The sequence below is a fragment of the Pristiophorus japonicus genome, chromosome 4 (genome assembly GCF_044704955.1).
Source record: "Pristiophorus japonicus isolate sPriJap1 chromosome 4, sPriJap1.hap1, whole genome shotgun sequence".
Taxonomy (NCBI): domain Eukaryota; kingdom Metazoa; phylum Chordata; class Chondrichthyes; family Pristiophoridae; genus Pristiophorus; species Pristiophorus japonicus.
In genome coordinates, this window is record NC_091980.1 from 293,622,622 (window position 1) to 293,650,604 (window position 27,983).

Genomic DNA, 27,983 nt, shown 5'->3' on the forward strand with positions numbered 1-27,983 from the left:
TTCTATAACATGAGTTACTATGCTACTGTAAGTTTCACATGGATGATTGCAGTTTCCAGTCATGCTATCATTCAGTCTGAAGTCTGTTAATAGATATATCCTGTAGAAAAATAACATATTATTTTATTAGATCGTTTACCTTACGCAGATGTTCATTTGAATATTTCACAGCTGGAAAATATCCATCACATAAGTAAACGCTAATTAACTGCCGCTATATGATTCTGATTTAATCTTGCTAGAAATTTTTCACATTTTATTAAATAATGGACTGCAGTTTTTTCCTGCAGGTATGGAAAAACAATGAGTGGGTATTGTAACTGAGAAAAGCAAAGATTTACTCTGCTTCTGAGATGTGTTATACCAGCCTTGTAGTGCAAGAAAAATACAACAAACTTTGCCTTCTCTTTTTATCCAGCCTATTTTTTTCATCAGAATTAGTCATTCGTTTACTAGAGGCCATCAACCATGGCTCATGTTTTATTCAGTTAGGCCGCTTTTCAGCATCGTTCAGTAATGGTCCTGGGAACATAACCTTTTTCCTCTTTGCACTCCATCACAATGCCACCTACTCTCAGTTTAACATTGCTTAGATGTAGAGTAATCACTGTATCACATTCCAAAATGCAGAAGAGCCACCTTCTATGATACCATTATGACACTGCCATTTTCTCCGCTATCTAGTCTTCAGCATCTCTCTGAGTTAGACTATGCAATTACTGGCAACTTTGGGCATTTTTGGTCCAGTAGATTATATCCACCGACAATTAAGCAGACTCCCCAAATTAATTGCTAAGATTAGGATCTTTAGGATGCATATAGAGAGAAAAAGCTTTCATTCCTTCTGAGATGTTTTCAACTTGTGTGGTAAAAATAAAGCATGTTCAATGTTGTTAATTGCAGTTGGATATACTTCTGCGAAATCTTGATAAAATTGCATTTTTGAGGCTGCCATGCCATTTATAAATTTACATAGGAAGTTATACTACACCTGTTCTGCTGCTTGCAAGTCTGGCTAAATATAATTTTCATGTTTCTTCTTTAGCAAATACATTGTAACAGTTTGCACCCATATCTAAAACTTTTTGATGATTTTGCTTGACAGATACTGATGAATGCAGGCAAATCCCACAACTTTGTAGCTATGGACAATGTGAAAATACAGTGGGAGGCTATCGATGCATTTGTTCAACAGGATTTGTGCTGAACCAACAAGGCACTGACTGCATAGGTAAAATAAATATAGAACCTCTTTTTCGTAGTGTTGCCATGTTTTAATTATTTTCTATAGATAAACATAATCAGTGCTGATATCTAAGCATACGATTGAGTGAAGCTATATGAACTGCACTATAATAGCTGGCATGGCACTGATGCAAACATGAAATACAATAGAGGTTCCTTCTCAACTATACTAATCAAGAAAAACATAGTTAACATTTCAGGCTGGTGACATTTTGTCAGAAATAAAAAATGTTACAGATGTAACAGGTTTTAAGCAAGCACCGAGACGGGGGAGGGGGAGGGGAGAAAAGAACAAAATCAAAAACACAATTTCTAAGTTTGCAGATTACTCCAAATTTGGGGGGTGGAAGGGATAGTCAATACTGTGGAGGACTGCAACATGTTACAACAGGGCATTAATAAATGTAGAATGGGCATATATTTGGCAAATGAAGTTCAACACAGATAAATATGAGGTATTACATTTTGGCAAGAAGAATAGGGAGGTCACTTATTACTTGGGGGTGCGAGTCTAGGTGGGGTAGAGGAACAAAGGGATCTCGGAGTGCAAATACATAAATCACTAAAACTTGCGACACAGTTTAGCAAGGCCATAAAAAAAAGCAAACCAAGCACGAGGGATTATTTCTAAATGTATAGAATTGAAAAGTAAGGAAGTTATACTCAACCTGTATCGAACCTTGGTTAAATCACACTTGGGAGTACTGCATGCCGTTCTGGTCGCCATATTATAAAAATGATGCAGAGGCACTGGAGAGGGTGCAGAGAAATTTACAAGGATGATACCAGAAATGCGAGGATGTACATATCAGAAAAGGATGAACAAGCTGGGTCTCTTTTCTCTTGACAAAAGAAGGCTGAGGGTTGAATATGAGGTCTTTAAATTATGAAAGGTTTTGATAGAGTGGATACAGAGAGAATGTTTCCACTTATGGGGATGAGCATAACTAGAGGCTATCAATATAAGATAGTCACCAAGAGATCCAATAGGGAATTCAGAAGAAACTTCTTTACCCAAAGAGTGGTGAGAATGTGGAACTCGCTACCGCAGGGAGTGGTTGAAGCGAATAGTATAAATGCATTTAAGGGGAGGCTAGACAAGCACATGAGGGAGAAGGGAATAGAGGGTTACGCTGTTGGATTTAGATGAGGAAAGACGAGGAAGGGGGCTTGAGTGGAGCATGGGCGCCGGCATGGACTGGTTGGGCCGAATGGCCTGTTTCTGTGCCATATATCCTATGTAAAAGAGAAGATCTGTAATAGGGTAGAAGGCAGGAGTGATTAAATGAACAGCAGAATTATTACCAGGATCTGCTGTCTGAAAAAATGGGAGCAGTGGTTCTGATCTGAAATTGTTGAACTCTATGTTGAGTCCGGAAGGTTGCAAAGTTGGCCTAATCGAAAGATGAGGTGCTGTTCCTTGAGCTTCTAGTCAGCTTTGTTGAAACAGTGGAGGAAGCTGAGGGCAGAGAGGTCAGAGTGAGAGTGGGAGTGGGAGGGAGAATTAAAATGGCAAGTGACCAGAAGCTCAGAGTCAAGTGTGTAAACTGAATGGAGGTGTTCCGCAAAGCGGTCACCCAATCTGCATTTCATCTCCCCAATGTAGAAGAGACCTCATTGTTAGCAGCGAATACAGTATATTAAATTGAAAGTAGTACAAGTAAATCCCTGTTTCACCTGGAAGGAGTGTTTGGGGCGTTGGATGGTGGGAAGGGAGGAGGTGAAAGGGCAGGTGTTCCATCTCCTGCGAACCTTCCAGTTATTGTACTTTTTATCACCATGCAACAGCTAGCATTTATTTAGGAACAGGAGTAGACCATGCAGCTCCTTGAGCCTGTTATTCAATTAGATCATGACTGATCTGTACCTCTACTCCACCTTTGCTTCATATCCCTGATGCCCTTACCCAACAAAAATCTATTGATCTCAGTCTTCAAAATTTCAATTACCCCGGCATCGCCATCCTTTCGGGAGCATTGGTTCCACTACATTTTATGTGTAAAAATGCTTCCAAATTTCACTCCTATATAGCGCCTTTAACATAGGAAAACGTCCCAGGGTGCTTCACAGGAGCATAATCGGACAAAACTTGATGAACAAGCCAGTGAAAGATATTCGGGAGAGTGACTCTAGGTTTGGTCAAAGAGGACGGTTTTAAGGAGGGTCTCAAAAGAGGAAAGAGAGGTGGCGAGGCGGAAAGGTTTAGGAAGGGAATTCCAGAATTGGGGTTGTATAAGAGATCATAGAGTGATTTGAACTCAATGAATGAAGGCATTGATGGGATGGACCGGGTGCCAATGTAGGCCAGCGGGTACAGGGGTAATGGGTGAGCAGGACTTGGTGTAGGTTAGGATAAAGGCAGCAAAAATTGCTTAATCCTTTTCCTGGTCTAATTATGTACAATCTTGTATTTTTTTAAAGAATCACATTCTGTATAAGCAAAGTAGGATGTAGAATTATCAGAAAGCAGCATGTTAAAATTATTTTTATGTTACTTGTGAAATAGGTAAATTATGATACTTCTGACTTCTGTGGTTAGTCTAATTAATAATAATTACCTGAAACTCTTAATTCAACTCCTAAACCTCAGATTTGTAGCCTGTGGTTATCGTTGCCATTTGTTACACTGGCTTCCCTTGTTTTTAAAATTCATTGAGGGGATGTGGGCGTCGCTGGCAAGGCCAGCATTTATTGCCCATCCCTGATTGCCCTTGAGAAGGTGGTGGTGAGCCACCATTGCAGAGGGCAGTTAAGAGTCAACCACATTGTGGAACAGACTTCTGGGTGACAATTATGTAGCCTACAGGAATCCTACTTTAAGTTGCGTACTGATTACCGGTAAATTATCGCTCTAGGTTATTAGTTAATGTATGATCAACCATAAATAAAAATGCCTGCTTTTTCTAGGATTTGGATATTAACTAAGAGTGGCATAGAATTATAAGCAGGTTATGTAAGGGTAGTGTTGTTTGGAACTATGAAACTGTAATTGAGTCCCAGTGGACTCATCTAGTGGTGAGATATTACAAACAGTGGGTTTCTGTAATCCAACCAAATTGTTGATATTTTAAGGTCAGTATACAGAACTATTTTCCAAATAAGCCTGTGCTATTTTGCTGCAGTTTGACGTGTGGTCCGAAGAAATATTTTTACAATTATATTTTTAGTGCAGCTGTTACAGTTTATGTTACTGGATTTAAGGGGAATTTGATTGTTGATTGATTGGTTGGAAAAGCAAACTATATAAACAACTGGAAAACCATAAGAACAGAAAATGATGAAAATGCACAACAAATCCATCAACACCTGAAAAGAGGTTATTGCTGATAGACTCCCTTTGCCAGAACTGAAAGGGAAATAGTTGGGGTTTAAGTGATGAAACTATAACTGAACCCACATTAACTAGTAAAATTACATTGTCCTGTCCATGACTTTGTTCTCTTTTTCTGTGATTGAATCCACTTATGATTGTCATCTTGCCATTTGAATCTGAAGATATAAATGAATGTGAAGCGGACCCATGTGAGGGAAATGGCCATTGCATTAATATAGTGGGCACCTACTCCTGCTCCTGCTTTTCTGGATACACGTTAGCCATTTTACAAGACAAACGAAGCTGCCAAGGTTAGTACTCAAATGTTGTCAACAAAGTTGAGCATCAAAGCTAATGTATCCACATTTCTGTTTTTTTTCCATCATGGGTTTAACTAAAATACTTTTGTCAAGAAATCCAGCTTCAGGTAACATATTTAGGCTTGGGTTTCTCCTAAAGGGCAAACTCAGTCAGATTACCTGGCAGAGAATGAGAACACTAGCTTGCATGTGTCTCATCCTCTGTCACACAACTATGTCAGTTGGGAAGTCGATGAAGGAGCCCACTGACAGAATCCATACTAATCTCCATGGCCTGCACCATGCTTCACTTTCTCCCCAGCCAAGTCTCTGATTAGAAAATAGAACTTGTGTGGGTCCATGTACAAATGCCAAAATAATGTAAGCGTGTAAAATTAGAAAATCACAAGTTAGGGTTTCAACACACTGACACTCCAATGCAGTACTGAAGGAGCACTAGATTGCTGGAGACTATACTGTTTGGTTTTTGAACTGCGAGAGTAACATTTCCTGAAAGTGTTATCTGGTTGTCCAGTGTTTTTTTTTTCAATTTGTTAAATATGTGTTTTGCAAAAAAGACATTGGGATATTCAAAATGTTAGCACATAAGTGCAAAATATGCATGTTACCCATTTACTGATATAAATTTGGCTAGGTTTCATTAAACAAAAACAACTGATGGGTTCATCATTGAGTGACATTTGGAGTAAACACAATTTAACTACCTTTTGAGTAATAGTGACTCCAGAATGTCGAAAAACATTAGGGTAAGTTTTCCAAGTTCTCACTCGCAAGTGCGCATCAAAATCAGTAGACAGAAAATCACAGGCATTGAGTTCACAGTTTTCCATTACGATATGACTCCTAGTTGAGCTGGATAATGAGTTTGATCATGTGCAGTGTACCAGTTCCCAGGATGCATCTGTACCCTTTGAAAAGTTGAACTGCGAACTGTTTTGCTTTAACTTCTATCAGTTTCTGCTCTGTTGTGTTTTAAAATCATATGAAGAAAAGTTAAAGGACAAATTTAAAATATATATTTTGCTAATGTTTATATTAAGTACTTTTTTAAATCGAAGCTGTGTGTATGAGAGGAAATAAATGACAGGGTGTTCTGATTACACTCCGATTATAGTTTTTGTTTTGTGTTCTATAAATTTTATAAAGCATACTAAACAGAGAGAGTGGGGCCAATTTTTGTCATCTTAGCACATCATTTTGTATCCAGAGGGCACTCAGTTGTTAAGGAGCCTTTATGCTAGTTGAGATCATTAATTTACTTTTTTGCCCCATGCTCTCTTTATTCACACCAGTGGGTTGGCAAATAGGAATCCTCCAATCTGACAAGTTCAGAAGAGGAGGAAGCGTTGCGGAGGTATGCTGGGGTAGTCAGGTGTAGTGCATTTGCTTCATGGGTTCTTTGCTTAAGAATTCACAGCTACACATTTGCTGTAAGGAACTAGCTGGTTTATTAGCAAAGGTTTAACAATCAAACTGAACCCTACCAGTTCATCGATCAGGTTCACAACTGCATGCCTCATTGTGGAGAACCTGGACTCAATTAACTGGGGTTTTATTAAGTCTTGTGAACATCACATGACTGGCTAAGTCACTCACATTGCAACAGCTTCATAAACCTGTGAGCATGTTCACAGGTGCATACATTACATCAGGCTGTCCGAGAGCTGCTCTGTGCCATTCTGTTGGCACTTGCAACCTCGCATCTGTTGAGAGAGGTAACATAACTCATTTTGGCAGAGACAACTTTTCCCAAATAATCTTGACTTGGGTTTTGGGGACACAATATCAAAATTTGTAATTGACACAAAAATGGGAAGAATGGTTAACAAAAAAAGGATTGTAAGTGATTTCTGGAGAGCATAGGCAGGTTAGACAGATAGATGTCAGATGAAATGTAATGCTGATACATTCTGGAAGGAAGAATAAGGAGAGGACACGAAATGCTAAATCTTTAAAGGAGTAGAGGAGCAGAGATGCATGGGGGTCAACCTATCTATACCATTAAATGTGAGATATATGTTGATAAAGCAGGAAAAGAGTATATGGAATTGCAGAATTTATAAATAGAGACCCAAGAGTACAAACGCAAAGAGATGGTGCTAAATCTGTACAGATGTTGGCCTTAGTTTGAATATTGTGCCCATTTTTGGTAACCTTATTTTAGGAAGAATTTTAAAAGCATGAAAAGAGTGTTGAAGTGATTATGACACCAGGGATGAGAGGCTTTAATTATAAGGAGATACTGGAGAAGAGGGTCGGGAATGGGATTTCTTTCAGAAAGCTGGCACAAGCATCCCTCCTTCAGTGCTGTAAAATTCTGTTGTGGAGTTTCTGAGACTGATGGGAGCATTGACAAAGTTGAGCCTAAAGATGATGAAGATGCGAATGAGGCTTTCAGTGGCGGTGGGAGTGAGCTAACTACAGAGGAGCGTGATACTGAAGATGTTCTTGATGGTGGGCTAGATATGAGGTGTAAAGTTTAGCTCCGGGTTTGACAGGTTAATGAGGCTTAACCTGACCAAACAGCAGGGGAGAGTGATAGAATCAATGGATAAGCTATGGAGATTGGGTTGTAAACTCCATAGGATGGCTTCTATCCTCAGTGTTTATTTGGTGGAAGTTCTGGCTCATTCTATTTTTTTAAATCCTGAATATTAAATTGAGAAATATGGCTATTCTCAGGCTACATTTATCAAAGATTCAACAATGTTGTGAAGTTGGAAAGGTTGATAACATCAGACAGATTTTGATATTGGAGAGCATTCTTGAATTCATTTACTGCCGGGTATTCTACTTAAACAATAAAGATTGTTTCAGGTGCTTGTGTGCACTGGAGTAAACCGTTATTCTGTTTCTATTCACCATTTACTATATTGTGTCCCCAACATCTATTAATTATCAATTAATAAACATACAGGGCCACAATTTCCACAGCCATTGCACCAGGGAAACAACAAAATCTGGGCAGGAAATGATATAAAGTAGAATGGGAACCTATCACACCGAGTCCCCACTCTTTTAGCACCCATCAAAAACGCCACTGTAATACTTATTTTCCCTTGCAGGTGAGCAATTGGGCACAAGGGATGCCAAGGTGTTTTTATGTAGAGCATTGTTAATGGATATGAAGGGAGTGATTTGAAGCTTTAGAAGCCATTGTCCATAATGATTGTATTAAGGACATAGATATTTTTCTACTTGGGACAATTTGAGAATTTCTTTGGATCGATTTATGCTGTGACAAGGCACCACAGCAATTTCACGCCCCCTTCCCCCGCCCCCCCACCGCAAGGCCATGGAAGGATTTGAACACAAGGATGACACTTTTTTAAATTGAGGCATTACCGGACTAGCGACCAATGTACGCCAGCGAGCATAGGGATGATGGGTGAACAGGACTTGGTGTGAGTCAGGATATGGGCAGCAGTGTCTTGGATGAGCTCAAGTTTATGAAGGGTGGAAGATGGGAGGCTGGCCAGGAGAGCGTAGGAATAGTCAAGTCTAGAGGTAACAAAGGCATGGATGAGGGTTTCAGCAGCTGATGAGTTGAGACAAGGGCGGAGACAGGCGATGTTTCAGAGGTGGAACTAGGAAGCAGAGACTGTGAACAATTTAGTTAAACCTAAGGCAAGTGCCTGGTGAGGAGGATGGCAAGAGTACAAATTGTGTGACAGGGGCTAAAGACAACGGCGTCAGTCTTCCCAGAGTTTAACAGATAATTAAAAAGCGGAGGCAGCTTTCAGTACTTTTTCCTTGCAGTAGAAATAGAATTACCTTTACGTGGTTTAGGATGGCATGTATTACAATGGCAGAGATTTAAGTTCTAACATATAACAAGATTATGTAACCATCATTGCTGTAGTAATGAGACTGTTCATGCTGAGCAGACAGCTGTTTATATCCAAGATGTAGACTGTCTTTAAAGTTATGCCAGTACATTTAATTATAATGCAAAGAAATTCAAGAGCGATTACATCATGTTTTAATGAAGGGAGTGAATTAGAAAATGATTGAAGTGAAAATTTATAGGAATGTGTCCACGGAAACACATGCAACAGCACTCCAAACAGAGCTATTGTGGGAATAACCCCAATGAACCTTTTAAGTACTGAATATGTTTCCACCTTGCAGTACATAAAAAATATGGTTTTCATCACCTAAGAATGGTATTCTGCAAATTAAGGTTTATTTTTGTACAAAATGTTTTTGATAAAAATAGGATTATAATGTATTTTACAAATGAAAAGAAGGCGATTAAATGAAAAGCCATTTTACCAATAAAGTAGATTTGCTTCGTATTTTCATAAGTTGGTCTTTTCCTTGGACATGAAAGAACACCTTGCAATGCTGGTCACGGCACAGACATTTAGGGATAGCTTTGTGAGGCAGTGCTGCTGGTGTGTAGCCTTTCTAACAGCAAGTGTGGATCGAAGAGTTGGCTACAATTTAGTCTATGGTCTAGTTTGAATCCAGTCACAATACACAGGTAGTTTACAAAAAGCTGCAGTTCAGAACCTAGTACCAAGCTTATTTCAATGTAGCGTTGAAAATGTTGTCCGTTATAGGCTTGAGCGCGAAATCATTCCAAGTTAAACGATGCTGTGATTGGTTCAGTTTGTACAGGAACTCAGTTGGTGCAGAACTGAGGGCTAACAATTTGTTATAGCCCTGTTAGAGGCGGTAACACCGCCTGGATTCTAATTTTAGTATCGGGTGATGTTTACCGCCTCCAACCGGGATATTCACTATTAGCGCCCCAAGAGGGGAGTGGAGCGCTAAAAGAAGTGTCCCACCCTGCTCTTAGGGTACTATGGGGCGGTAGTGCTGCAGGAATAATTAAGTTCTAGCGCTAGGGAAACCAGCATTCTAGTGCCGCGCTGGACCACCTGAAAAATGAGAGAAAGTTGAATGGACTATTGGAGACATCAGCAGCTGATGTCAGACCTCACAGGATCACAGCAATGTTAAAAGATTTTACACTGAACACCTACCTGCTTCTGCTACTGCTTTATAATATCGCCCTGGGAGCTTCCACGGAACGCCTACTCTCCCAGTCGGTGACGGCGCCAGGGGCTACAGCAGGCGAAAGGAGTGACGTTCGGGATAGCGGCGCTAACATGGCGATGCACACTCATGATGTCACCAAGTGGATGGCGCTACAGGAAGAGGCGCTAACTGATAGTGCCGCTGCTAAACCACCAATGAAGTTCGCGGCAGGCACTAACAGCACGCCGCTCGGCCTGTAAGCGCTAGGCAGCCCGTTAGTGCCCCTCTAACAGGTGGCACGAAGCAACCGAATTTTTAGCCCCAAATGTCTGCTTAAATCTGACAGTGAGATATTCAAAATCCTGGAAACACATTTCTGGAATACAAAAAGTCAGTTTAAATACCACTGATTCCTGAAAGAACAAATACTTGGTTCTGTCTTCATGAAGGAAGACACAAATAACCTTCCGGAAGTACTAGGGGGACCGAGGGTCGAGTGAGAAGGAGGAACTGAAGGATATCCTTAGGCGGCAAATTGTGTTAGGGAAATTGATGGGATTGAAGGCCGATAAATCCCCGGGGCCTGATGGTCTGCATTCCAGAGTACTTAAGGAAGTGGCCCCAGAAATAGTGGATGCATTGGTGATCATTTTCCAACAGTCTATCGACTCTGGATCAGTTCCTATGGACTGGAGGGTAGCTAATGTAACACCACTTTTTAAAAAGGGAGGGAGAGAGAAAGCGAGTAATTATAGACCGGTTAGCCTGACATCAGTGGTGGGGAAAATGTTGGAATCAATTATTAAGGATGAAATAGCAGCACATTTGGAAAGCAGTGACAGAATCGGTCCAAGTCAGCATGGATTTATGAAGGGGAAATTATGCTTGACAAATCTTCTGGAATTTTTTGAGGATGTAACTAGTAGAGTGGACCAGGGAGAACCAGTGGATGTGGTGTATTTGGACTTTCAAAAGGCTTTTGACAAGGTCCCACACAAGAGATTGGTGTGCAAAATCAAAGCACATGGTACTGGGAGTAATATACAGATGTGGATAGAGAACTGGTTGGCAAACAGGAAGCAGAGAGTCGGGATAAACGGGTTCTTTTCAGAATGGCAGGCAGTGACTAGTGGAATGCCGCAGGGCTCAGTGCTGGGACCCAGCTCTTTACAATATACATCAATGATTTGGATGGAGGAATTGAGTGTAATATCTCCAAGTTTGCAGATGACACTAAACTGGGTGGCGGTGTGAGCTGTGAGGGGGACGCTAGGAAGCTGCAGGGTGACTTGGACAGATTAGGTGAGTGGGCAAAGACATGGCAGATGCTGTATAATGTGGATAAATGTGAGGTTATCCACTTTGGGGGCAAAAACGCGAAGACAGAATATTACCTGAATGGTGGCAGATTAGGAAAAGGGGAGGTGCAACGAGACCTGGGTGTCATGGTTCATCAGTCATTGAAAGTTGGCATACAGGTACAGCAGGCAGTGAAGAAGGCAAATGGTATGTTGGCCTTCATAGCTAGGGCATTTGAGTATAGGAGCAGGGAGGTCTTACTGCAGTTCTACAGGGCCTTGGTGAGGCCTTAGCTGGAATATTGTGTTCACTTTTGGTCTCCTAATCGGAGGAAGGATGTTCTTGCTATTGAGGGAGTGCAGCGAAGGTTCACCAGATTGATTCCCGGGTTGGCAGGACTGACATATGAGGAGAGACTGGATCAACTGGGCCTTTATACATTGGAGTTCAGAAGGATGAGAGGGTATCTCATAGAAACATATAAGATTCTGTCGGGACGGGACAGGTTAGATGCAGGTAGAGTGTTCCCAATGTTGGGGAAGTCCAGAACCAGGAGACACAGTCTTAGGATAAGGGGTAGGCCATTTAGGACTGAGATGAGGAGAAACTTTCATCACTCAGAGAGTTGTTAACCTGTGGAATTCCCTGCTGCAGAGAGTTGTTGATGCCAATTCATTGGATATATTCAAGAGGGAGTTAGATATGGCCCTTACGGGTAAGAGGATCAAGGGGTATGGAGAGAAAGCAGGGAATGATCAGCCATGATCTTATTGAATGGTGGTGCAGGCTTGAAGGGCTGAATGGCCTACTTCTGCACCTATTTTCTATGTTTCTATGAAAAAGCTGTGCCAATTAAGTCAACGCTCACAGTGTTAAGAATTGCAAAGAAAAGTAGCAGTACCCCTTAAAAGTTATTCGCAAGCAACATAATTCTTAGAGTTGCAGTATTGAATTTCCACGATGGTTCTCCTGATTGTTGGCTTTTTTCCCTTAGTTTCTCCAGCTCTTATACCGAAGTTACGGTGGACAAGCAGAACCCCCACCCCCCACCCCCCGGCGAAAATTTACCTCCCTGATATTATTTTGTCCATTTGGTGAACAGTGATCTTGTGTAAAAATATAACTGATATTGTATGGCTGCTACTTTTGTGCTTGTTAACTTTTGTAAAATAACTTCACTTGATATCTTAAAACTAAAACAAGATGTGATACTCTACCACATTTGTAAACCAAACACAGATCTTATGGAAGTATAAGTAAGTCGAGCATCAGACAGGGCTTTCTGCTTAATTATCCCAAGCATGTTACCGAAAGCTGTTTGCCCAGCCATATCCACCATTTGTGCATTGGCTTGAAGGGCCATCTGTAGCTGACTGGGAGAATCCAAGCCCCTAATAACATGTCTTTCCCTCCGTGTTCCAATAGTGAGTCAGGCTGACTAGTCAATCATCAACTACACTCTAGGATACAGCCCGCTTCACGGATCGAATTACTGCGTCGGCCACAAGGAGTTGGCTTGATTCCAGTCTTTCATGGCTAGGCATACCATTGGCCCTGAATTTCCAGCCTTCCCAGGACCGTACAGAGTGTGTACAGACCCGGGACTGCATCGCAAAAGCTAATTTTCGCCGCGCAATGCGCATGCGCCAAAAGCCGGCTTTTCCGATCTGTCAAGTTCTGGCTTGACAGATCCAATGCATCTCGGCAGCAAGGACATTCGCATGGGCAAGATTGTGGTATTTGCTCATCTCTTACCCAGCGAATGTCCTTCAAACTCTTGCGCCTGATAAAATCAGGCGCATAGTCTACTTTTACCAGCGTAAGAGTTTTAAAACATATAAAAAGCATAAAAAATAAAATTTAAAAACACATTTTAATGTTAAAAACACTGCCCACTAAGGTAAGTCTATTTTAAACTATAATTACAATTTTTTTTTAAATTAGGAAAAATATATATATTTTTAACACTTTAATATAAATTAATGTTACATATGTGATGTTTTTTTTCTATTATTGGTGTTTGGGGTGGCGGGGGGGGGTCTCAATCATCATAATGAGAACTCCTACTTATGGAGTTCCCATTACTATGAATGAGAATACTTTACCTGGATTGGCTGTCCAGTACCACGCGACTGAGGCTGCCTAGTGCCACGTGACTCCAGCTTCACTCTGTGCATCTGCAAGATGCGATGCGCAGGGAGAGGAGACCTCCAACCGGGATTGCTGGAGGGCGCACCTGTAAAAGGTAGGTGCGCAACTTTTTACCTATTTTCACGCAAACGCCCGCGGGAAGCAGAGGACCTGGATGTCAGGGCCATCATCTTACAAACCACCTTGGCACCAAAAACATCCCACTTACTTTCATCCAAGGACTATAGTCACGAGTTGGTTATGAGCCAGCTGACAAGTCCCCTTTTTCAGGATTTCTTCATCAGCTCTACGACTGACGTTGAATTGGAATCGGAGGTAACCTTGTTGGTTGGTAATTGCACGGGAAGTGAAAGACAGAGAGTTGAGATAAAAGGAATGTGTTCTGATTGTAATGAGTGGTGTTCCCCAGCAATTTGTTCTAAGGCCTCAGCTTTTCTCCATATATATCAATGACTTGCATGAAAGTCTCGAATACTGCCACCCAAACGGTTAGTTTACAGTTTTTTACTTGACTAAATGCGGAATCCAGAGGAGCAGGAATGCGATATAAGGCTTCAGATTGAACCATCGAACCACATCAGGCCCACGTACGCCTGCTTACAATTGCCTCCTTCCCTTCCTGGACTTTGCTTAGGATCTTGGCTGGCATCCCAATATGCATTCCCCTAGCAGTTCCCACGATCCATTTGTGCTACAATAGTCAACAGGCTTATTTGACAGACCAAGAAAAATCTAAGAGTGCCTTTTGGAGTAAACCAAGGGTATATGGTCTCATGACAGTCAAAGATAAGAGCTCAGGAGAGGTGAAGTATGGTCTGTGCATTCACCAGAGTTATGATGGACACACCTTCAACATCCGAAACAAAAAAAAATTCCATCGCTTGTACAGATTTGGGAAGTTCTAGCCCAGTCAAGGCCTGAAAGACTTTTGATGCCAAATTTGTCTTCGACAAGTTTTCCATGAAAAGGGGCCTAACAATGAAATAGCTAGGAGAAGAAAGATGGCAAGAAGCCGAAGAAGACAAATGAACCACAAAGCAGCAGAATTATCTGATTTACAAGCTGCTCAGACTGATGGGGTTTAACTTTAACTTAATTTTAATCTCATGCCAAATCAAGCTTTTTCCTAATGCATCCTATTGTATATCCTATTGTATATTTCCCCCCAAAAAAACTTGAACTGACCTCAGAACAAACAAATTGTCAGCTATCATAGAATGGCTACAGCACAGGAGGAGGCCATTTTGGCCTGTTGAGCCTGTGCCGGCTCTCTGCAAGAGCATTCCAGCTAGTCCCACTCCCCTGCCCTTTCCCCGTAGCCCTTCAAATGTTTTTCCTTCAAGTACTTATCCAATTAACTTTTGAAAACCACGATTGAGTCTACTTCCACTACCCTTTCAGGCAATGCATTCCAGATCCTAATCACTACCTGCGTAAAGTTTTTCCTCATGTTGCCTTTGGTTCTTTTGCCAATTGCCTTGAAGTTGTGTCCTCTGATTCTTGACCCATCCGCCAATGGGAACAGTTTCTCTCGATCTCCTCTGTCTGGACCCCTCATGATTTTGACCACCTCTATCAAATCTCCTCTCAACATTCTCTGCTGTAAGGAGAACAACTCCAGCTTCTCCAGTCTATCCACGTAACTGAAGTCCCTCATCTCTGGAACCATTCTTGGAAATCTTTTCTGCACCTTCTTTAAGGCCTTCACATCCTTCCTAAAGTGTGGTGCCCAGAATTGGACACAATACTCAAGTTGAGGGCGAACCAGTGTTTTATAAAGGTTCATCAAAACTTCTTTGCTTATGTACTCTATGCCTCTATTTATGAAGCCCAGTCTCCTGTATGCTTTTTTAACCACTTTCTCAACCTGCTCTGCCACCTTCAACGATTTGTGCACATTCATGGGCCCAATTTTGGCCATGACATGCTCCAATTTTTTTGGAGTAAGTTGGTTTTTCTGGCGTAAGTTGAAAAACGCCATTTTCCCCAATAAACTTTCTCCAGAGTAACTTAGTTAGGTCCGATTTTTTTTTAGTTCAGTTTTTTTTTTCAAAAGGGGTCTTTCCCAGCCACTTATGCCAGTTTTGACCATTTATGTCACTTTGGCCAGCTAAAACTTACTCCAAATCGACTTAGGTCAGCGTATGTGGCCAGCTCTTGCGGGCAGTGAAGAAATCAGCGCACATTAGTACATCGGCGAACATTAGTGCAGGGATAGGGGAGGGAAGGGAACCAGTGATGACCTGAAACAATACAACCAAGCACCAAACATTGCTAGGAAAAGCACAAACAAGTAACATGCTAATAGAAATCAAGCAAATCCTACCTTAATCTTTAAAGTAGGCGGAGGGGGGAGGGCGGGAGAGTAACGAGATGCTGGTCTCGATATCACCGGGTGGGGAGGGAGGGGCTGCGAAACATAGAAACATAGAAAATAGGTGCAGGAGCAGGCCATTCAGCCCTTCTAGCCTGCACCGCCATTCAATGAGTTCATGGCTGAACATGAAACTTCAGTACCCCCTTCCTGCTTTCTCGCCATAACCCTTGATCCCCCGAGTAGTAAGGACTTCATCTAACTCCCTTTTGAATATATTTAGTGAATTGGCCTCAACTACTTTCTGTGGTAGAGAATTCCACAGGTTCACCACTCTCTGGGTGAAGAAGTTTCTCCTCATCTCGGTCCTAAATGGCTTACCCCTTATCCTCAGACTGTGACCCCTGGTTCTGGACTTCCCCAACATTGGGAACTTTCTTCCTGCATCTAACCTGTCTAAACCCGTCTGAATTTTAAACGTTTCGATGAGGTCCCCTCTCATTCTTCTGAACTCCAGTGAATACAAGCCCAGTTGATCCAGTCTTTCTTGATAAGTCAGTCCCGCCATCCCGGGAATCAGTCTGGTGAATCTTCGCTGCACTCCCTCAATAGCAAGAATGTCCTTCCTCAAGTTAGGAGACCAAAACTGTACACAATACTCCAGGTGTGGCCTCACCAAGGCCCTGTACAACTGTAGCAACACCTCCCTGCCCCTGTATTCAAATCCGCTCGCTATGAAGGCCAACATGCCATTTGCTTTCTTAACCGCCTGCTGTACCTGCATGCTAACCTTCAATGACTGATGTACCATGACACCCAGGTCTCGTTGCACCTTCCCTTTTCCTAATCTGTCACCATTCAGATAATTGTCTGTCTCTCTGTTTTTACCACCAAAGTGGATAACCTCACATTTATCCACATTATACTTCATCTGCCATGCATTTGCCCACTCACCTAACCTATCCAAGTCACTCTGCAGCCTAATAGCATCCTCCTCGCAGCTCACACTGCCACCCAACTTAGTGTCATCCGCAAATTTGGAGATACTGCATTTAATCCCCTCATCTAAATCATTAATGTACAATGTAAACAGCTGGGGCCCCAGCACAGAACCTTGCGACACCCCACTAGTCACTGCCTGCCATTCTGAAAAGTACCCGTTTACTCCTACTCTTTGCTTCCTGTCTGACAACCAGTTCTCAATCCACGTCAGCACACTACCCCCAATCCCATGTGCTTTAACTTTGCACATTAATCTCTTGTGTGGGACCTTGTCGAAAGCCTTCTGAAAGTCCAAATATACCACATCAACTGGTTCTCCTTTGTCCACTTTACTGGAAACATCCTCAAAAAATTCCAGAAGATTTGTCAAGCATGATTTCCCTTTCACAAATCCATGCTGACTTGGACCTATCATGTCACCATTTTCCAGATGCACTGCTATGACATCCTTAATAATTGATTCCATCATTTTACCCACTACTGAGGTCAGGCTGACCAGTCTATAATTCCCTGTTTTCTCTCTCCCTCCTTTTTTAAAAAGTGGGGTTACATTGGCTACCCTCCACTCCATAGGAACTGATCCAGAGTCAATGGAATGTTGGAAAATGACTGTCAATGCATCCGCTATTTCCAAGGCCACCTCCTTAAGTACTCTGGGATGCAGTCCATCAGGCCCTGGGGATTTATCGGCCTTCAATCCCATCAATTTCCCCAACACAATTTCCCGACTAATAAAGATTTCCCTCAGTTCCCCCTCCTTACTAGACCCTCTGACCCCTTTTATATCCGGCAGGTTGTTTGTATCCTCCTTAGTGAATACCGAACCAAAGTACTTGTTCAATTGGTCTGCCATTTCTTTGTTCCCCGTTATGACTTCCCCTGATTCTGACTGCAGGGGACCTACGTTTGTCTTTACTAACCTTTTTCTCTTTACATACCTATAGAAACTTTTGCAATCCACCTTAATGTTCCCTGCAAGCTTCTTCTCGTACTCCATTTTCCCTGCCCTAATCAAACCCTTTGTCCTCCTGTGCTGAGTTCTAAATTTCTCCCAGTCCCCGGGTTCGCTGCTATTTCTGGCCAATTTGTATGCCACTTCCTTGGCTTTAATACTATCCCTGATTTCCCTAGATAGCCACGGTTGAGCCACCTTCCATTTTTTATTTTTACGCCAGACAGGAATGTACAATTGTTGTAATTCATCCATGCGGTCTCTAAATGTCTGCCATTGCCCATCCACAGTCAACCCCCTAAGTATCATTCGCCAATCTATCCTAGCCAATTCACGCCTCATACCTTCAAAGTTACCCTTCTTTAAGTTCTGGACCATGGTCTCTGAATTTACTGTTTCATTCTCCATCCTAATGCAGAATTCCACCATATTATGGTCACTCTTCCCCAAGGGGCCTCGCACAATGAGATTGCTAATTAATCCTCTCTCATTACACAACACCCAGTCTAAGATGGCCTCCCCCCTAGTTGGTTCCTCAACATACTGGTCTAGGAAACCATCCCTTATGCACTCCAGGAAATCCTCCTCCACCGTATTGCTTCCAGTTTGGCTAGCCCAATCTATGTGCATATTAAAGTCACCCATTATAACTGCTACACCTTTATTGCATGCACCCCTAATTTCCTGTTTGATGCCCTCCCCAACATCCCTATTACTGTTTGGAGGTCTGTACACAACTCCTACTAACGTTTTTTGCCCTTTGGTGTTCTGCAGCTCTACCCATATAGATTCCACATCATCCAAGCTAATGTCTTTCCTAACTATTGCATTAATCTCCTCTTTAACCAACAATGCTATCCCACCTCCTTTTCCCTTTACTCTATCCTTCCTGAATGTCGAATACCCCTGAATGTTGAGTTCCCAGCACTGATCATCCTGGAGCCACGTCTCCGTAATCCCAATCACATCATATTTATTAACATCTATTTGCACAGTTAATTCATCCACTTTATTGCGGATACTCCTTGCATTAAGACACAAAGCCTTCAGGCTTGTTCTTTTAACACCCTTTGTCCTTTTAGAATTTTGCTGTACAGTGACCCTTTTTGTTCTTTGCCTTGGGTTTCTCCGCCCTCCACTTTTCCTCATCTCCTTTCTGTCTTTTGCTTTTGCCTCCTTTTTGTTTCCCTCTGTCTCCCTGCATTGGTTCCCATCCCCCTGCCATATTAGTTTAAATCCTCCCCAACAGCACTAGCAAACACTCCCCCTAGGACATTGGTTCCGGTCCTGTCCAGGTGCAGACCGTCCGGTTTGTACTGGTCCCACCTCCCCCAGAACCTGGACTTTCAGAAGGCTTTCGACAAGGTCCCACACAAGAGATTAATGTGCAAAGTTAAAGCACATGGGATCGGGGGTAGTGTGCTGACATGGATTGAGAACTGGTTGTCACACAGGAAGCAAAGAGTAGGAGTAAATGGGGACTTTTCAGAATGGCAGGCAGTGACTAGTGGGGTACCGCAAGGTTCTGTGCTGGGGCCCCAGCTGTTTACACTGTACATTAATGATTTAGACGAGGGGATTAAATGTAGTATCTCCAAATTTGCGGATGACACTAAGTTGCGTGGCAGTGTGAGCTGCAAGGAGGATTCTATGAGGCTGCAGAGCGACTTGGATAGGTTAGGTGAGTGGGCAAATGCATGGCAGATGAAGTATAATGTGGATAAATGTGAGGTTATCCACTTTGGTGGTAAAAACAGAGAGACAGACTATTATCTGAATGGTGACAGATTAGGAAAAGGAGAGGTGCAACGAGACCTGGGTGTCATGGTACATCAGTCATTGAAGGTTGGCATGCAGGTACAGCAGGCGGTTAAGAAAGCAAATGGCATGTTGGCCTTCATAGCGAGGGGATTTGAGTACAAGGGCAGGGAGGTGTTGCTACAATTGTACAGGGCCTTGGTGAGGCCACACCTGGAGTATTGTGTACAGTTTTGGTCTCCTAACCTGAGGAAGGACATTCTTGCTATTGAGGGAGTGCAGCGAAGGTTCACCAGACTGATTCCCGGGATGGCGGGACTGACCTATCAAGAAAGACTGGATCAACTGGGCTTGTATTCACTGGAGTTCAGAAGAATGAGAGGCGACCTCATAGAAACGTTTAAAATTCTGACGGGGTTAGACAGGTTAGATGCAGGAAGAATGTTCCCAATGTTGGGGAAGTCCAGAACCAGGGGACACAGTCTAAGGATAAGGGGGAAGCCATTTAGGACCGAGATGAGGAGGAATTTCTTCACCCAGAGAGTGGTGAACCTGTGGAATTCTCTACCACAGAAAGTTGTTGAGGCCAATTCACTAAATATATTCAAAAAGGAGTTAGATGAAGTCCTTACTACTAGGGGAATCAAGGGGTATGGTGAGAAAGCAGGAATGGGGTACTGAAGTTCCATGTTCAGCCATGAACTCATTGAATGGCGGTGCAGGCTAGAAGGGCCAAATGGCCTACTCCTGCACCTATTTTCTATGTTTCTATGTTTCTAACCGGTCCCAATGCCCCAGGAATTTGAATCCCTCCCTGCTGCACCACTGCTCAAGCCACGTATTCATCTGCGCTATCCTGCGATTCCTACTCTGACTATCACGTGGCACTGGTAGCAATCCCGAGATTACTACTTTTGAGGTCCTACTTTTTAATTTAGCTCCTAGCTCCTTAAATTCGTTTCGTAGGACCTCATCCCTTTTTTTACCTATGTCGTTGGTACCAATGTGCACCACGACAACTGGCTGTTCTCCCTCCCATTTCAGAATGTCCTGCACCCGCTCCGAGACATCCTTGACCCTTGCACCAGGGAGGCAACATACCATCCTGGAGTCTCGGTCGCGGCCGCAGAAACGCCTATCTATTCCCCTCACCATTGAATCCCCTATCACTATTGCTCTCCCACTCTTTTTCCTGCCCTCCTGTGCAACAGAGCCAGCCACGGTGCCATGAACTTGGCTGCTGCTGCCCTCCCCTGATGAGTCATCCCCCTCAACAGTACTCAAAGCAGTGTATCTGTTTTGCAGGGGGATGACCGCAGGAGACCCCTGCACTACCTTCCTTGCACTACTCTTCCTGCTGGTCTTCCATTCCCTCGCTGGCTGTGGACCCTTTCCCTGCGGTAAGACCAACTCGCTACACGTGATACTCACGTCATTCTCAGCATCGTGGATGCTCCAGAGTGAATCCACCCTCAGCTCCAACTCCGCAACGCGGCCAGTCAGGAGCTGGAGGTGGACACACTTCCCGCACACGTAGTCGTCAGGGACACCGGAAGTGTCCCTGAGTTCCCACATGGTACAGGAGGAGCATAACACCCGACCGAGCTCTCCTGCCATGAATTAACACTTAGATACCCTTAAATTGGCAACAACAATGTTAAAAGTTACTGACTAATATAAGAAGAAAAAGAAAAACTACTCACCAATCACCAGCCAATCACTTACCCCCTAGGCTGTGACGTCACCTTTGTTTCTTTCTTTGCCTTCTCCCTGTAGCTGCACCGGTACGCCTCTCGCCGACCCCGGACTCGCGCTGCTCCGAGCTCCCGTCTCCTCGACTCCCGCTGGCCTTTATAGGCCTCTCGCCGACCCCGGACCCGCGCTGCTCCGAGCTCCCGCCTCCTCGACTGACTGCTCGAACTGCCTGACTCCCGCTGGCCTTTATAGGCCTCTCGCCAACCCCGGACTCGCGCTGCTCCGAGCTCCCGCCTCCTCGACTGACTGCTCGAACTGCTCGACTCCCGCTGGCCTTTATAGGCCTCTCGCCGACCCCGGACCCGCGCTGCTCCGAGCTCCCGCCTCCTCGACTGACCAAGCACAAAAAGTAATAAACAATTAATTAACAAATAAAAGCACTTAAAGCATCAAGCCAAAAGTAATAAGCAATCAATAAATAACATAAAAAAATAGAAGGAAACTTGCACCTAAAGCACCAAAATCAATCAGTAAATAACAAATAAAAAATAAAAGTCCTACCTCAGGGAACGCAGCGGGCCGCCAATGAGGGAGCCCATTCGACCAGGGCTAGGAATGGCGTGCTTCGGGCCCCTCCCACACAGCCTGCAGCGCGCGTATGCAGAAATGGCCTGCCAGAAGCTACTGCACATGCGCACAGACTCTAGCGCGCATGTGCAGAGGTCCCGGCACTGTTATCAGCGCCGGGACCTGGCTCCGCCCCCAATCCATTGGGCCACGCTGCGCCACAACCGAGGAGAGGCTGGGGAGCGGCCAGAATACCGACGTCTTTTTTCGGTGCGCTTGGAGGCGGACAAAAGCCCGGTGAGGGCGCCAGAAAAAGGGGTTGGGGAAATTTGAGCCAATACTCCCAGGTTTCTCTGTTTATGCACCCCCTATAGTTTATATTGCCTCTCCTCATTCTTCCTTCCAAAATGTATCCCTTTGCACTTTTCTGGATTCAATTTTATCTGCCACATGTCCACTCATTCCACCAGCCTGTCTATGTCTTCCTGAAGTCTATCACTATCCTCCTCACTGTTCACTATACTTCCAAGTCTTGTGTCATCTGCAAATTTTGAAATTGTGCCCTGTGCATCCAAGTCCAAGTCATTAATATATATCAAGAAAAGCAGTGGCCCTGGTACCAACCCCTGTATACCTTCCTCCAGTGTGAAAAACAACCGTTCACTACTACTCTGTTTCCTGTCACTTAGCCAATTTCTTATCCATGCTGCCACTGTCCCTTTTATTCCATGGTATTTCTCCAGTGTGTTGAGGTGCCTGTTGTACATAGTCCATGTCTCTGAGCCATATAGGAGGGCGGGTATCACTACTACCGTGTAGACTATGTGCTTGGTGCTGGATTTGAGGTCCTGGTCTTCAAACACTCTCTTCCTCAGGCGACCGAAGGCTGCGCTGGTACACTGGAGGCGGTGTTGGACTTTGTCGTGCAAATCCACTGGCAGGATAGGCGCACCAACGTCAGTGTTCTCGCTCAGGCCAACATCCCCAACATCGAAGCACTGACCACGCTCAATCAGCTCTGCTGGACCAGCCACATCAGCCGCATGCCTGACACGCGACTCCCAAAACAAGCGCTGTACTCGGAGCTCCGACACGGCAAGCAAGCCCAAGGTGGACAGAGGAAACGCTTCAAGGACACCCTCAAAGCCTCCTTGAAAAAACGTAACATCCCCACCGACACCTGGGAATCCCTGGCCCAAGACTGCTCAAAGTGGAGGAAAAGCATCCGGGCAGGCGCTAAATGCCTCGAGTCTCTTCGCCGAGAGCAAGCTGAAGCCAAGCGTCGACAGCGGAAGAAGCGCGCGGCAACCTAGACTCCCCCCCCACCCACCCATTCCTTCAAACCACCGTCTGCCCCATCTGTGACAGAGACTGTAGGCCTCATATTGGACTCCATGTAAAGTCCTGACCCTGCAGTACAGACTTACACGAGGCACATGCTGAAGTCAAGGTCACTCTGGACCTGCACCTTTATTTCACAGCTCTCGAGTGCCACACTTGCCTGAGACCTGCCTTTATATACCTGTGTGGAACAGATATGCAGTGTCTCCTGCAAGTGCACCCCCGGTGGTAAAGTATGCTTGTGGTTACAAGTCATATCTAGTTACAGTCATGTATAGCATGGTAAGATACAGTTATATACAGTAGTGTGAGATACATGACACTTCAGTCACCTGAGAACTAAATTTTAGTGTGGAAGCAAATCATCCTCTTCTCCGAGGGACTGCCTATGATGATGATGATATTCCATGAACTAAAATTCTGCTGGTAAGCCTATTATGTGGCACTTTATCAAACGGTCTTTTGGAAATCCATGTACACCACATCAACAGCATTGACCTCATCAATCCTCTCTGTTACCTCATCAAATAACTCGATCAAGTTGGTTAAACACGATTTGCCTTCAACAAATCCGTGCTGGATTTCCTTAATTAATTCAAACTTGTCCAAGTGAGTGTTAATTTTGTCCCTGATTATCATTTACAAAGGTTTCCCCACTACCGAGGTTAAACTGACTGGCCTGTAGTGACTGGGTTTAACCTTACACCCTTTCACAGTATCGGCCAATTCAACTTATCTTGGGCTCAATTTTCCCCAAAGCTTTTTTTGGCATACTTGAAGAGTTCTGCCCGTTTTTTGGAGGTCCAAGTACGGCAAAAAAAAAAATTCTGTTTCTGTCATGTATTCAACCAGCAATGTAACCCATGTATAATCTGACCTAAGTTGTACACGGTGAGAACAATGACCACTAGGTGGTGAACTTGTGGGAGACACTCCTAACCTGGACCTTCAGGTATAAAAGGGAAAGCTCCACCCACTTCCTGCACTTGAGTGCTCAGGAATAAAGGACAGGTCACAGACTGACCTCCTCTCAAGCATGGGTCTCGTGTGCATTTATACTGTGTAGTAAGGACGTATCAGTTTCCCTGATGGATTTTTTCATTTTGGCGCAGCCTAACCTGTCCTTTGGTTTTGGGGGTGGAGCCTTGATTAGCGACAAAAAGATTGGGTTGCCACGGTAACCAGGGACACAATGCGAGCTGACGCTGGAAAGTGAAACATACAGCCAGCTCGCAACACACAAAAACACATTGCATCATCTTAAAAACACATTAAAATATATTGCAGCAAGTTACCTCCAATTATTAAAGTCCGCCGTCCCCCATCCCCGCCCCCCCCCCCGATGCCGATGGCGATCCCCGCCCCTATCCTAGGCCGAAGGGCCTTCTGGTCTGCTTCCCCAAGGCCCGAGTGCCTTGCCAGTGCCAGTCCCGCTCCTCGCCCCTAGCCCTGGCCGAAGGGCTTGCCGGTCTGCATCCCTAGCCTGCCCCGAGCCCCTTGCTGGTGCTGGCCCAGCTCCCCCGAGCCCCAATGCCTTGCCGGTCCCGCTCCCCCCTCAGCCCCGAGTGCCGGTCCTGCTCCCTAGCCCTGGCCGAAGGGCTTGCCGGTCTGCATCCCTAGCCCGCCCCGAGCCTCCTGCTGGTGCTGGTCCAGCTACAGCTCCCCCCTCAGCCCCGAGTGCTTTGCCGGTCCCGCTCCCCCCCGCCCCCCTGCCCCTGCCCCCAGCTCCGAGCGCCTTGCCAGTGCCGGACCTGCTCTCCCGCCCCTATCCCAGGCTGAGTGGCCTCCTCCCTCCCGGTACCGCACCTAACTACACCCGAAAGGCTCCCCCCTACACCCCTCTCTCTTCTCACCTCCCTTTCTTCCCTTCTCTCTCTTCCCCCCCTCTCCTCTCTCTTTCCCCCCTCTCCTCTCTCTTTCCCCCCTCTCCTCTCTCTTTCCCCCCCTCTCTCTCTTTCCCCCCTCTCTCTCTTTCCCCCTTCTCTCTCTTCCCCCTTCTCTCTCTTTCCCCCACCCCCCTCTCTCTTACCTTTCTACCTGCGCCGATTTCCTTAACTCTCGGGAAGGTTTTTCTGCAGAGGTCATATACGCTGGCCTAAGCAGAACTGGAGTAACTCTCAGCTGACCAATCTTGCCTAAATGGCCAGAATTGGCGCGGGTGGCAGGTTACGCCCCCTTTGGCTGAAAAAAAAACTTATCTTAAAAAGATCGTAACTGATTTACACTGGTGCAAATTGATTGGGGAAACTGTAGTTTTTTAAACTTAGGCCAAAAAAGCAGCCTGCTCCAAAAAAATGGCACAAATCACTGGGGACAATTGAGCCCATTATCTCCAACCATAATGGCTATAGCAATCTGATTCTCTAATGTGGTTAATCCCGAGAACACACAATGCTGTTGAGTGGAGTCAGGTCTCCATAGCAGTAGTCCAAGCATTCCTGAGAGAAGCTGTGCCTGAGCTTAGAACTTCAACCAATGGGTGCTGTGCTGCTGAGGGCCACATGATCATAAAAGCGTAGAATAGTTACAGCACAGAAGGAGGCCACTCTGCCCATCGAGCCCATGCCAGCTCTCTGCAAGATGCGGGAGATGCTGAATGCTGCAAGGTACTGGGCCAGGGCAGCACAATTCAATGGGTCAGCTTTACCTGGAGGAGCAGAAAACATACTTTATAATGCTTGCAATAATACACCCCTTGAATCAAGAGATTGCATTGTGATCCACTGAATTGTTGCAATGTGGGTCTGTGTGTAAGAAATTGAATGAGTAAATAAGGAGGTAGACAATAAAAAGCAAAATATATTAGCCATAAGCTGGGGGAAGATGTTTGAATTCACGCTCCACCATTCCATCTGGTGCTGCCAAGCCCATAGTGTTGGAAGCCCTCTCTCATAAGGGGTCAGAGGTCACAACTTTGGCGATCTCCCTTCTGTCTGCAAGTGCCGTCTCCTGTTATGTGCTGCCGCCTTCTGCAAGGAGATATGAAAACAACATCTGTGAAGAGCGGATTGTGAGAATAGATGTCATGCCAAAGTGGCCAGGGCAACAGCCACATTTTGTGAGCTTGTGAATATGCAGCTGTAAGTATCCTTGTGCTGCCATCGCATTTGGTGCTTGATAGTTGGTCCATTTAATGGGCAATACAGTTAGCATTGTGCTATGGCAACATGGCCCTTTCAAACCGAAGAAACTGAGCATGCCTGTGTATTTACAAAGAATAATGGTTGGCAAAGTGCCCTACATTCTCTCTCCGGGATGCTGTACCAAGTTTACAGTGAGAAGAAATCCAAAAGATTGGCAAGACAACTTCTTAAGGATTTGTCACATGCACTCACTTACATTAGTAACCTTTCATAGGCCATAAAATGTCTTCTATTCCTAGATTCAAATCACAGGTGAGACTGCATTGATATGGTTCATTGTTTCCCTCCATCCTGCTCTAGATGTACTTTTCGTTGGTCTGTGACCTTCTACTCTAAACTTTTTACTGGAGAATCTTCTACAACAGGATTTTTTTTTAAAATTAGTTCCGGGATGTGGGTGTCACTGGCGAGGCCAGCATTTATTGCCCATCCCTAATTGCCCTTGAGAAGGTGGTGGTGAGTGGTCTTCTTGAACTGCTGCAGTCCTTGTGGTGAAGGTACTCCCACAGTGCTGTTAGGGAGGGAGTTCATGGACTTTGACCCAGCAACGATGAAGGAACAGCGATATATTTCCAAGTCAGGATGGTTTGTGACTTGGAGGGGAACGTGGAGGTGATGGTGTTCCCATGTGCCTGCTACCCTTGTCCTTCTAGGTGGTAGAGGTCGCAGGTTTGGGAGGTGCTGCCGAAGAAGCCTTGGCGAGTTGCTGCAGTGCATCTTGTAAGTGGTACACACTGCAGCCACGGTGCGTCAGTGATGGAGGGGGTGAATGTTTAAGGTGGTGGATGGGGTGCCAATCAAGCGGGCTGCTTTGTCCTGGATGGTGTCGAGCTTCTAAAGTGTTGTTGGAGCTGCACTCATCCAGGCAAGTGGAGAGTATGCCATCGCACTCACAGGATTGTCCTCCTAGTTGCGTTCAATTGCTAAATGTGAAGCCCAGCTTTAAGGACAGCGAGCAGTCCTTTAATTGCACTGATGTGCTCCCAGTGTATCATATTCTACCCACTGCAATCAAAAGAAGTGAATTGTTCTGTTTCATTGTGCTGTTACATATGGTCTCATAACTTTGCTTTGGCTTGATCTTATGTCAGATTTATTTGTTCTTCAACCTTGAAGCTCTTTGTTTCATTTGGAAGTCTTCCTCAAAACTGTTTCTTGTTTATGAAATTTTCCTAAGTACACGATTACATTGCAGTATGGGTTTCCTGATGGGCATACTCCTCTTTATGATATACAGGCAACTCTCGATTATCCGTACACGGATCTAACAGAGAACCCACTGCAATGACACTTAAATCATTGGGGGGATCCTTGGGATAGATGAAGTTCCGATACACATGCTAGTGTCCCGTGTACAGCTGCACCGAGATGGACATTTCGCTGTTTTTCTAATCTCAGCACCGGATAACAAGCTGATCCCAAATGCAACAGAAAGCAACGCTAAGCTCCTGTCCATTTTGGTCTTTAACGTGCTCTTACCATTAAACCCACTCCATACAAGGGGCCCAAGTTTCGGGCCGCGCCTAGAACGGCGCAGCCCCGACCTGGACGCCCGTTTTTCGCGCCACAAAGTGCGCCTAAAAAAAACTTCCAGATTCTCCAGCTCCCTGCAGGTCGTTTGCAGCTTGGCGCAGCTGTAGGGGGCGGAGCCAGGTCCCTGCGCTGAAAACAATGCCGGGACCTCTGCACATGCGCGCTACAGTGGGCGCGCATGTGCACTAACTCCAGGCGCCCAAAACTGTGTGGGAGGGGCCCGAAGCACGCAGCCCCGAATGGCCTCACTGGGGCTGCGTGAATAAGGCTCCTCCCACGCTCAGCTCCTGCTTCCTCCCGACCCGACTTGATTCCCGCTCCCACCCGCCCTCCACCCCGACCCGACCTCCGCTCCCGACCAATC

At 44.8% G+C, this 27,983-nt stretch overlaps 1 protein-coding gene across 2 annotated transcripts in view; it reads left to right on the forward strand.

Annotated features, from left to right (window-relative positions):
• Nucleotides 1–27,983, forward strand: part of LOC139263461 (latent-transforming growth factor beta-binding protein 2-like) — an 857,891-nt gene that overhangs the window by 574,857 nt on the left and 255,051 nt on the right. For both annotated transcript variants that reach the window (XM_070879584.1, XM_070879586.1), the window contains 2 exons: nucleotides 1,106–1,231; nucleotides 4,741–4,869. In XM_070879584.1, the coding sequence (XP_070735685.1) occupies nucleotides 1,106–1,231; nucleotides 4,741–4,869 (255 nt within the window). The remainder of the gene's footprint in view (nucleotides 1–1,105; nucleotides 1,232–4,740; nucleotides 4,870–27,983) is intronic.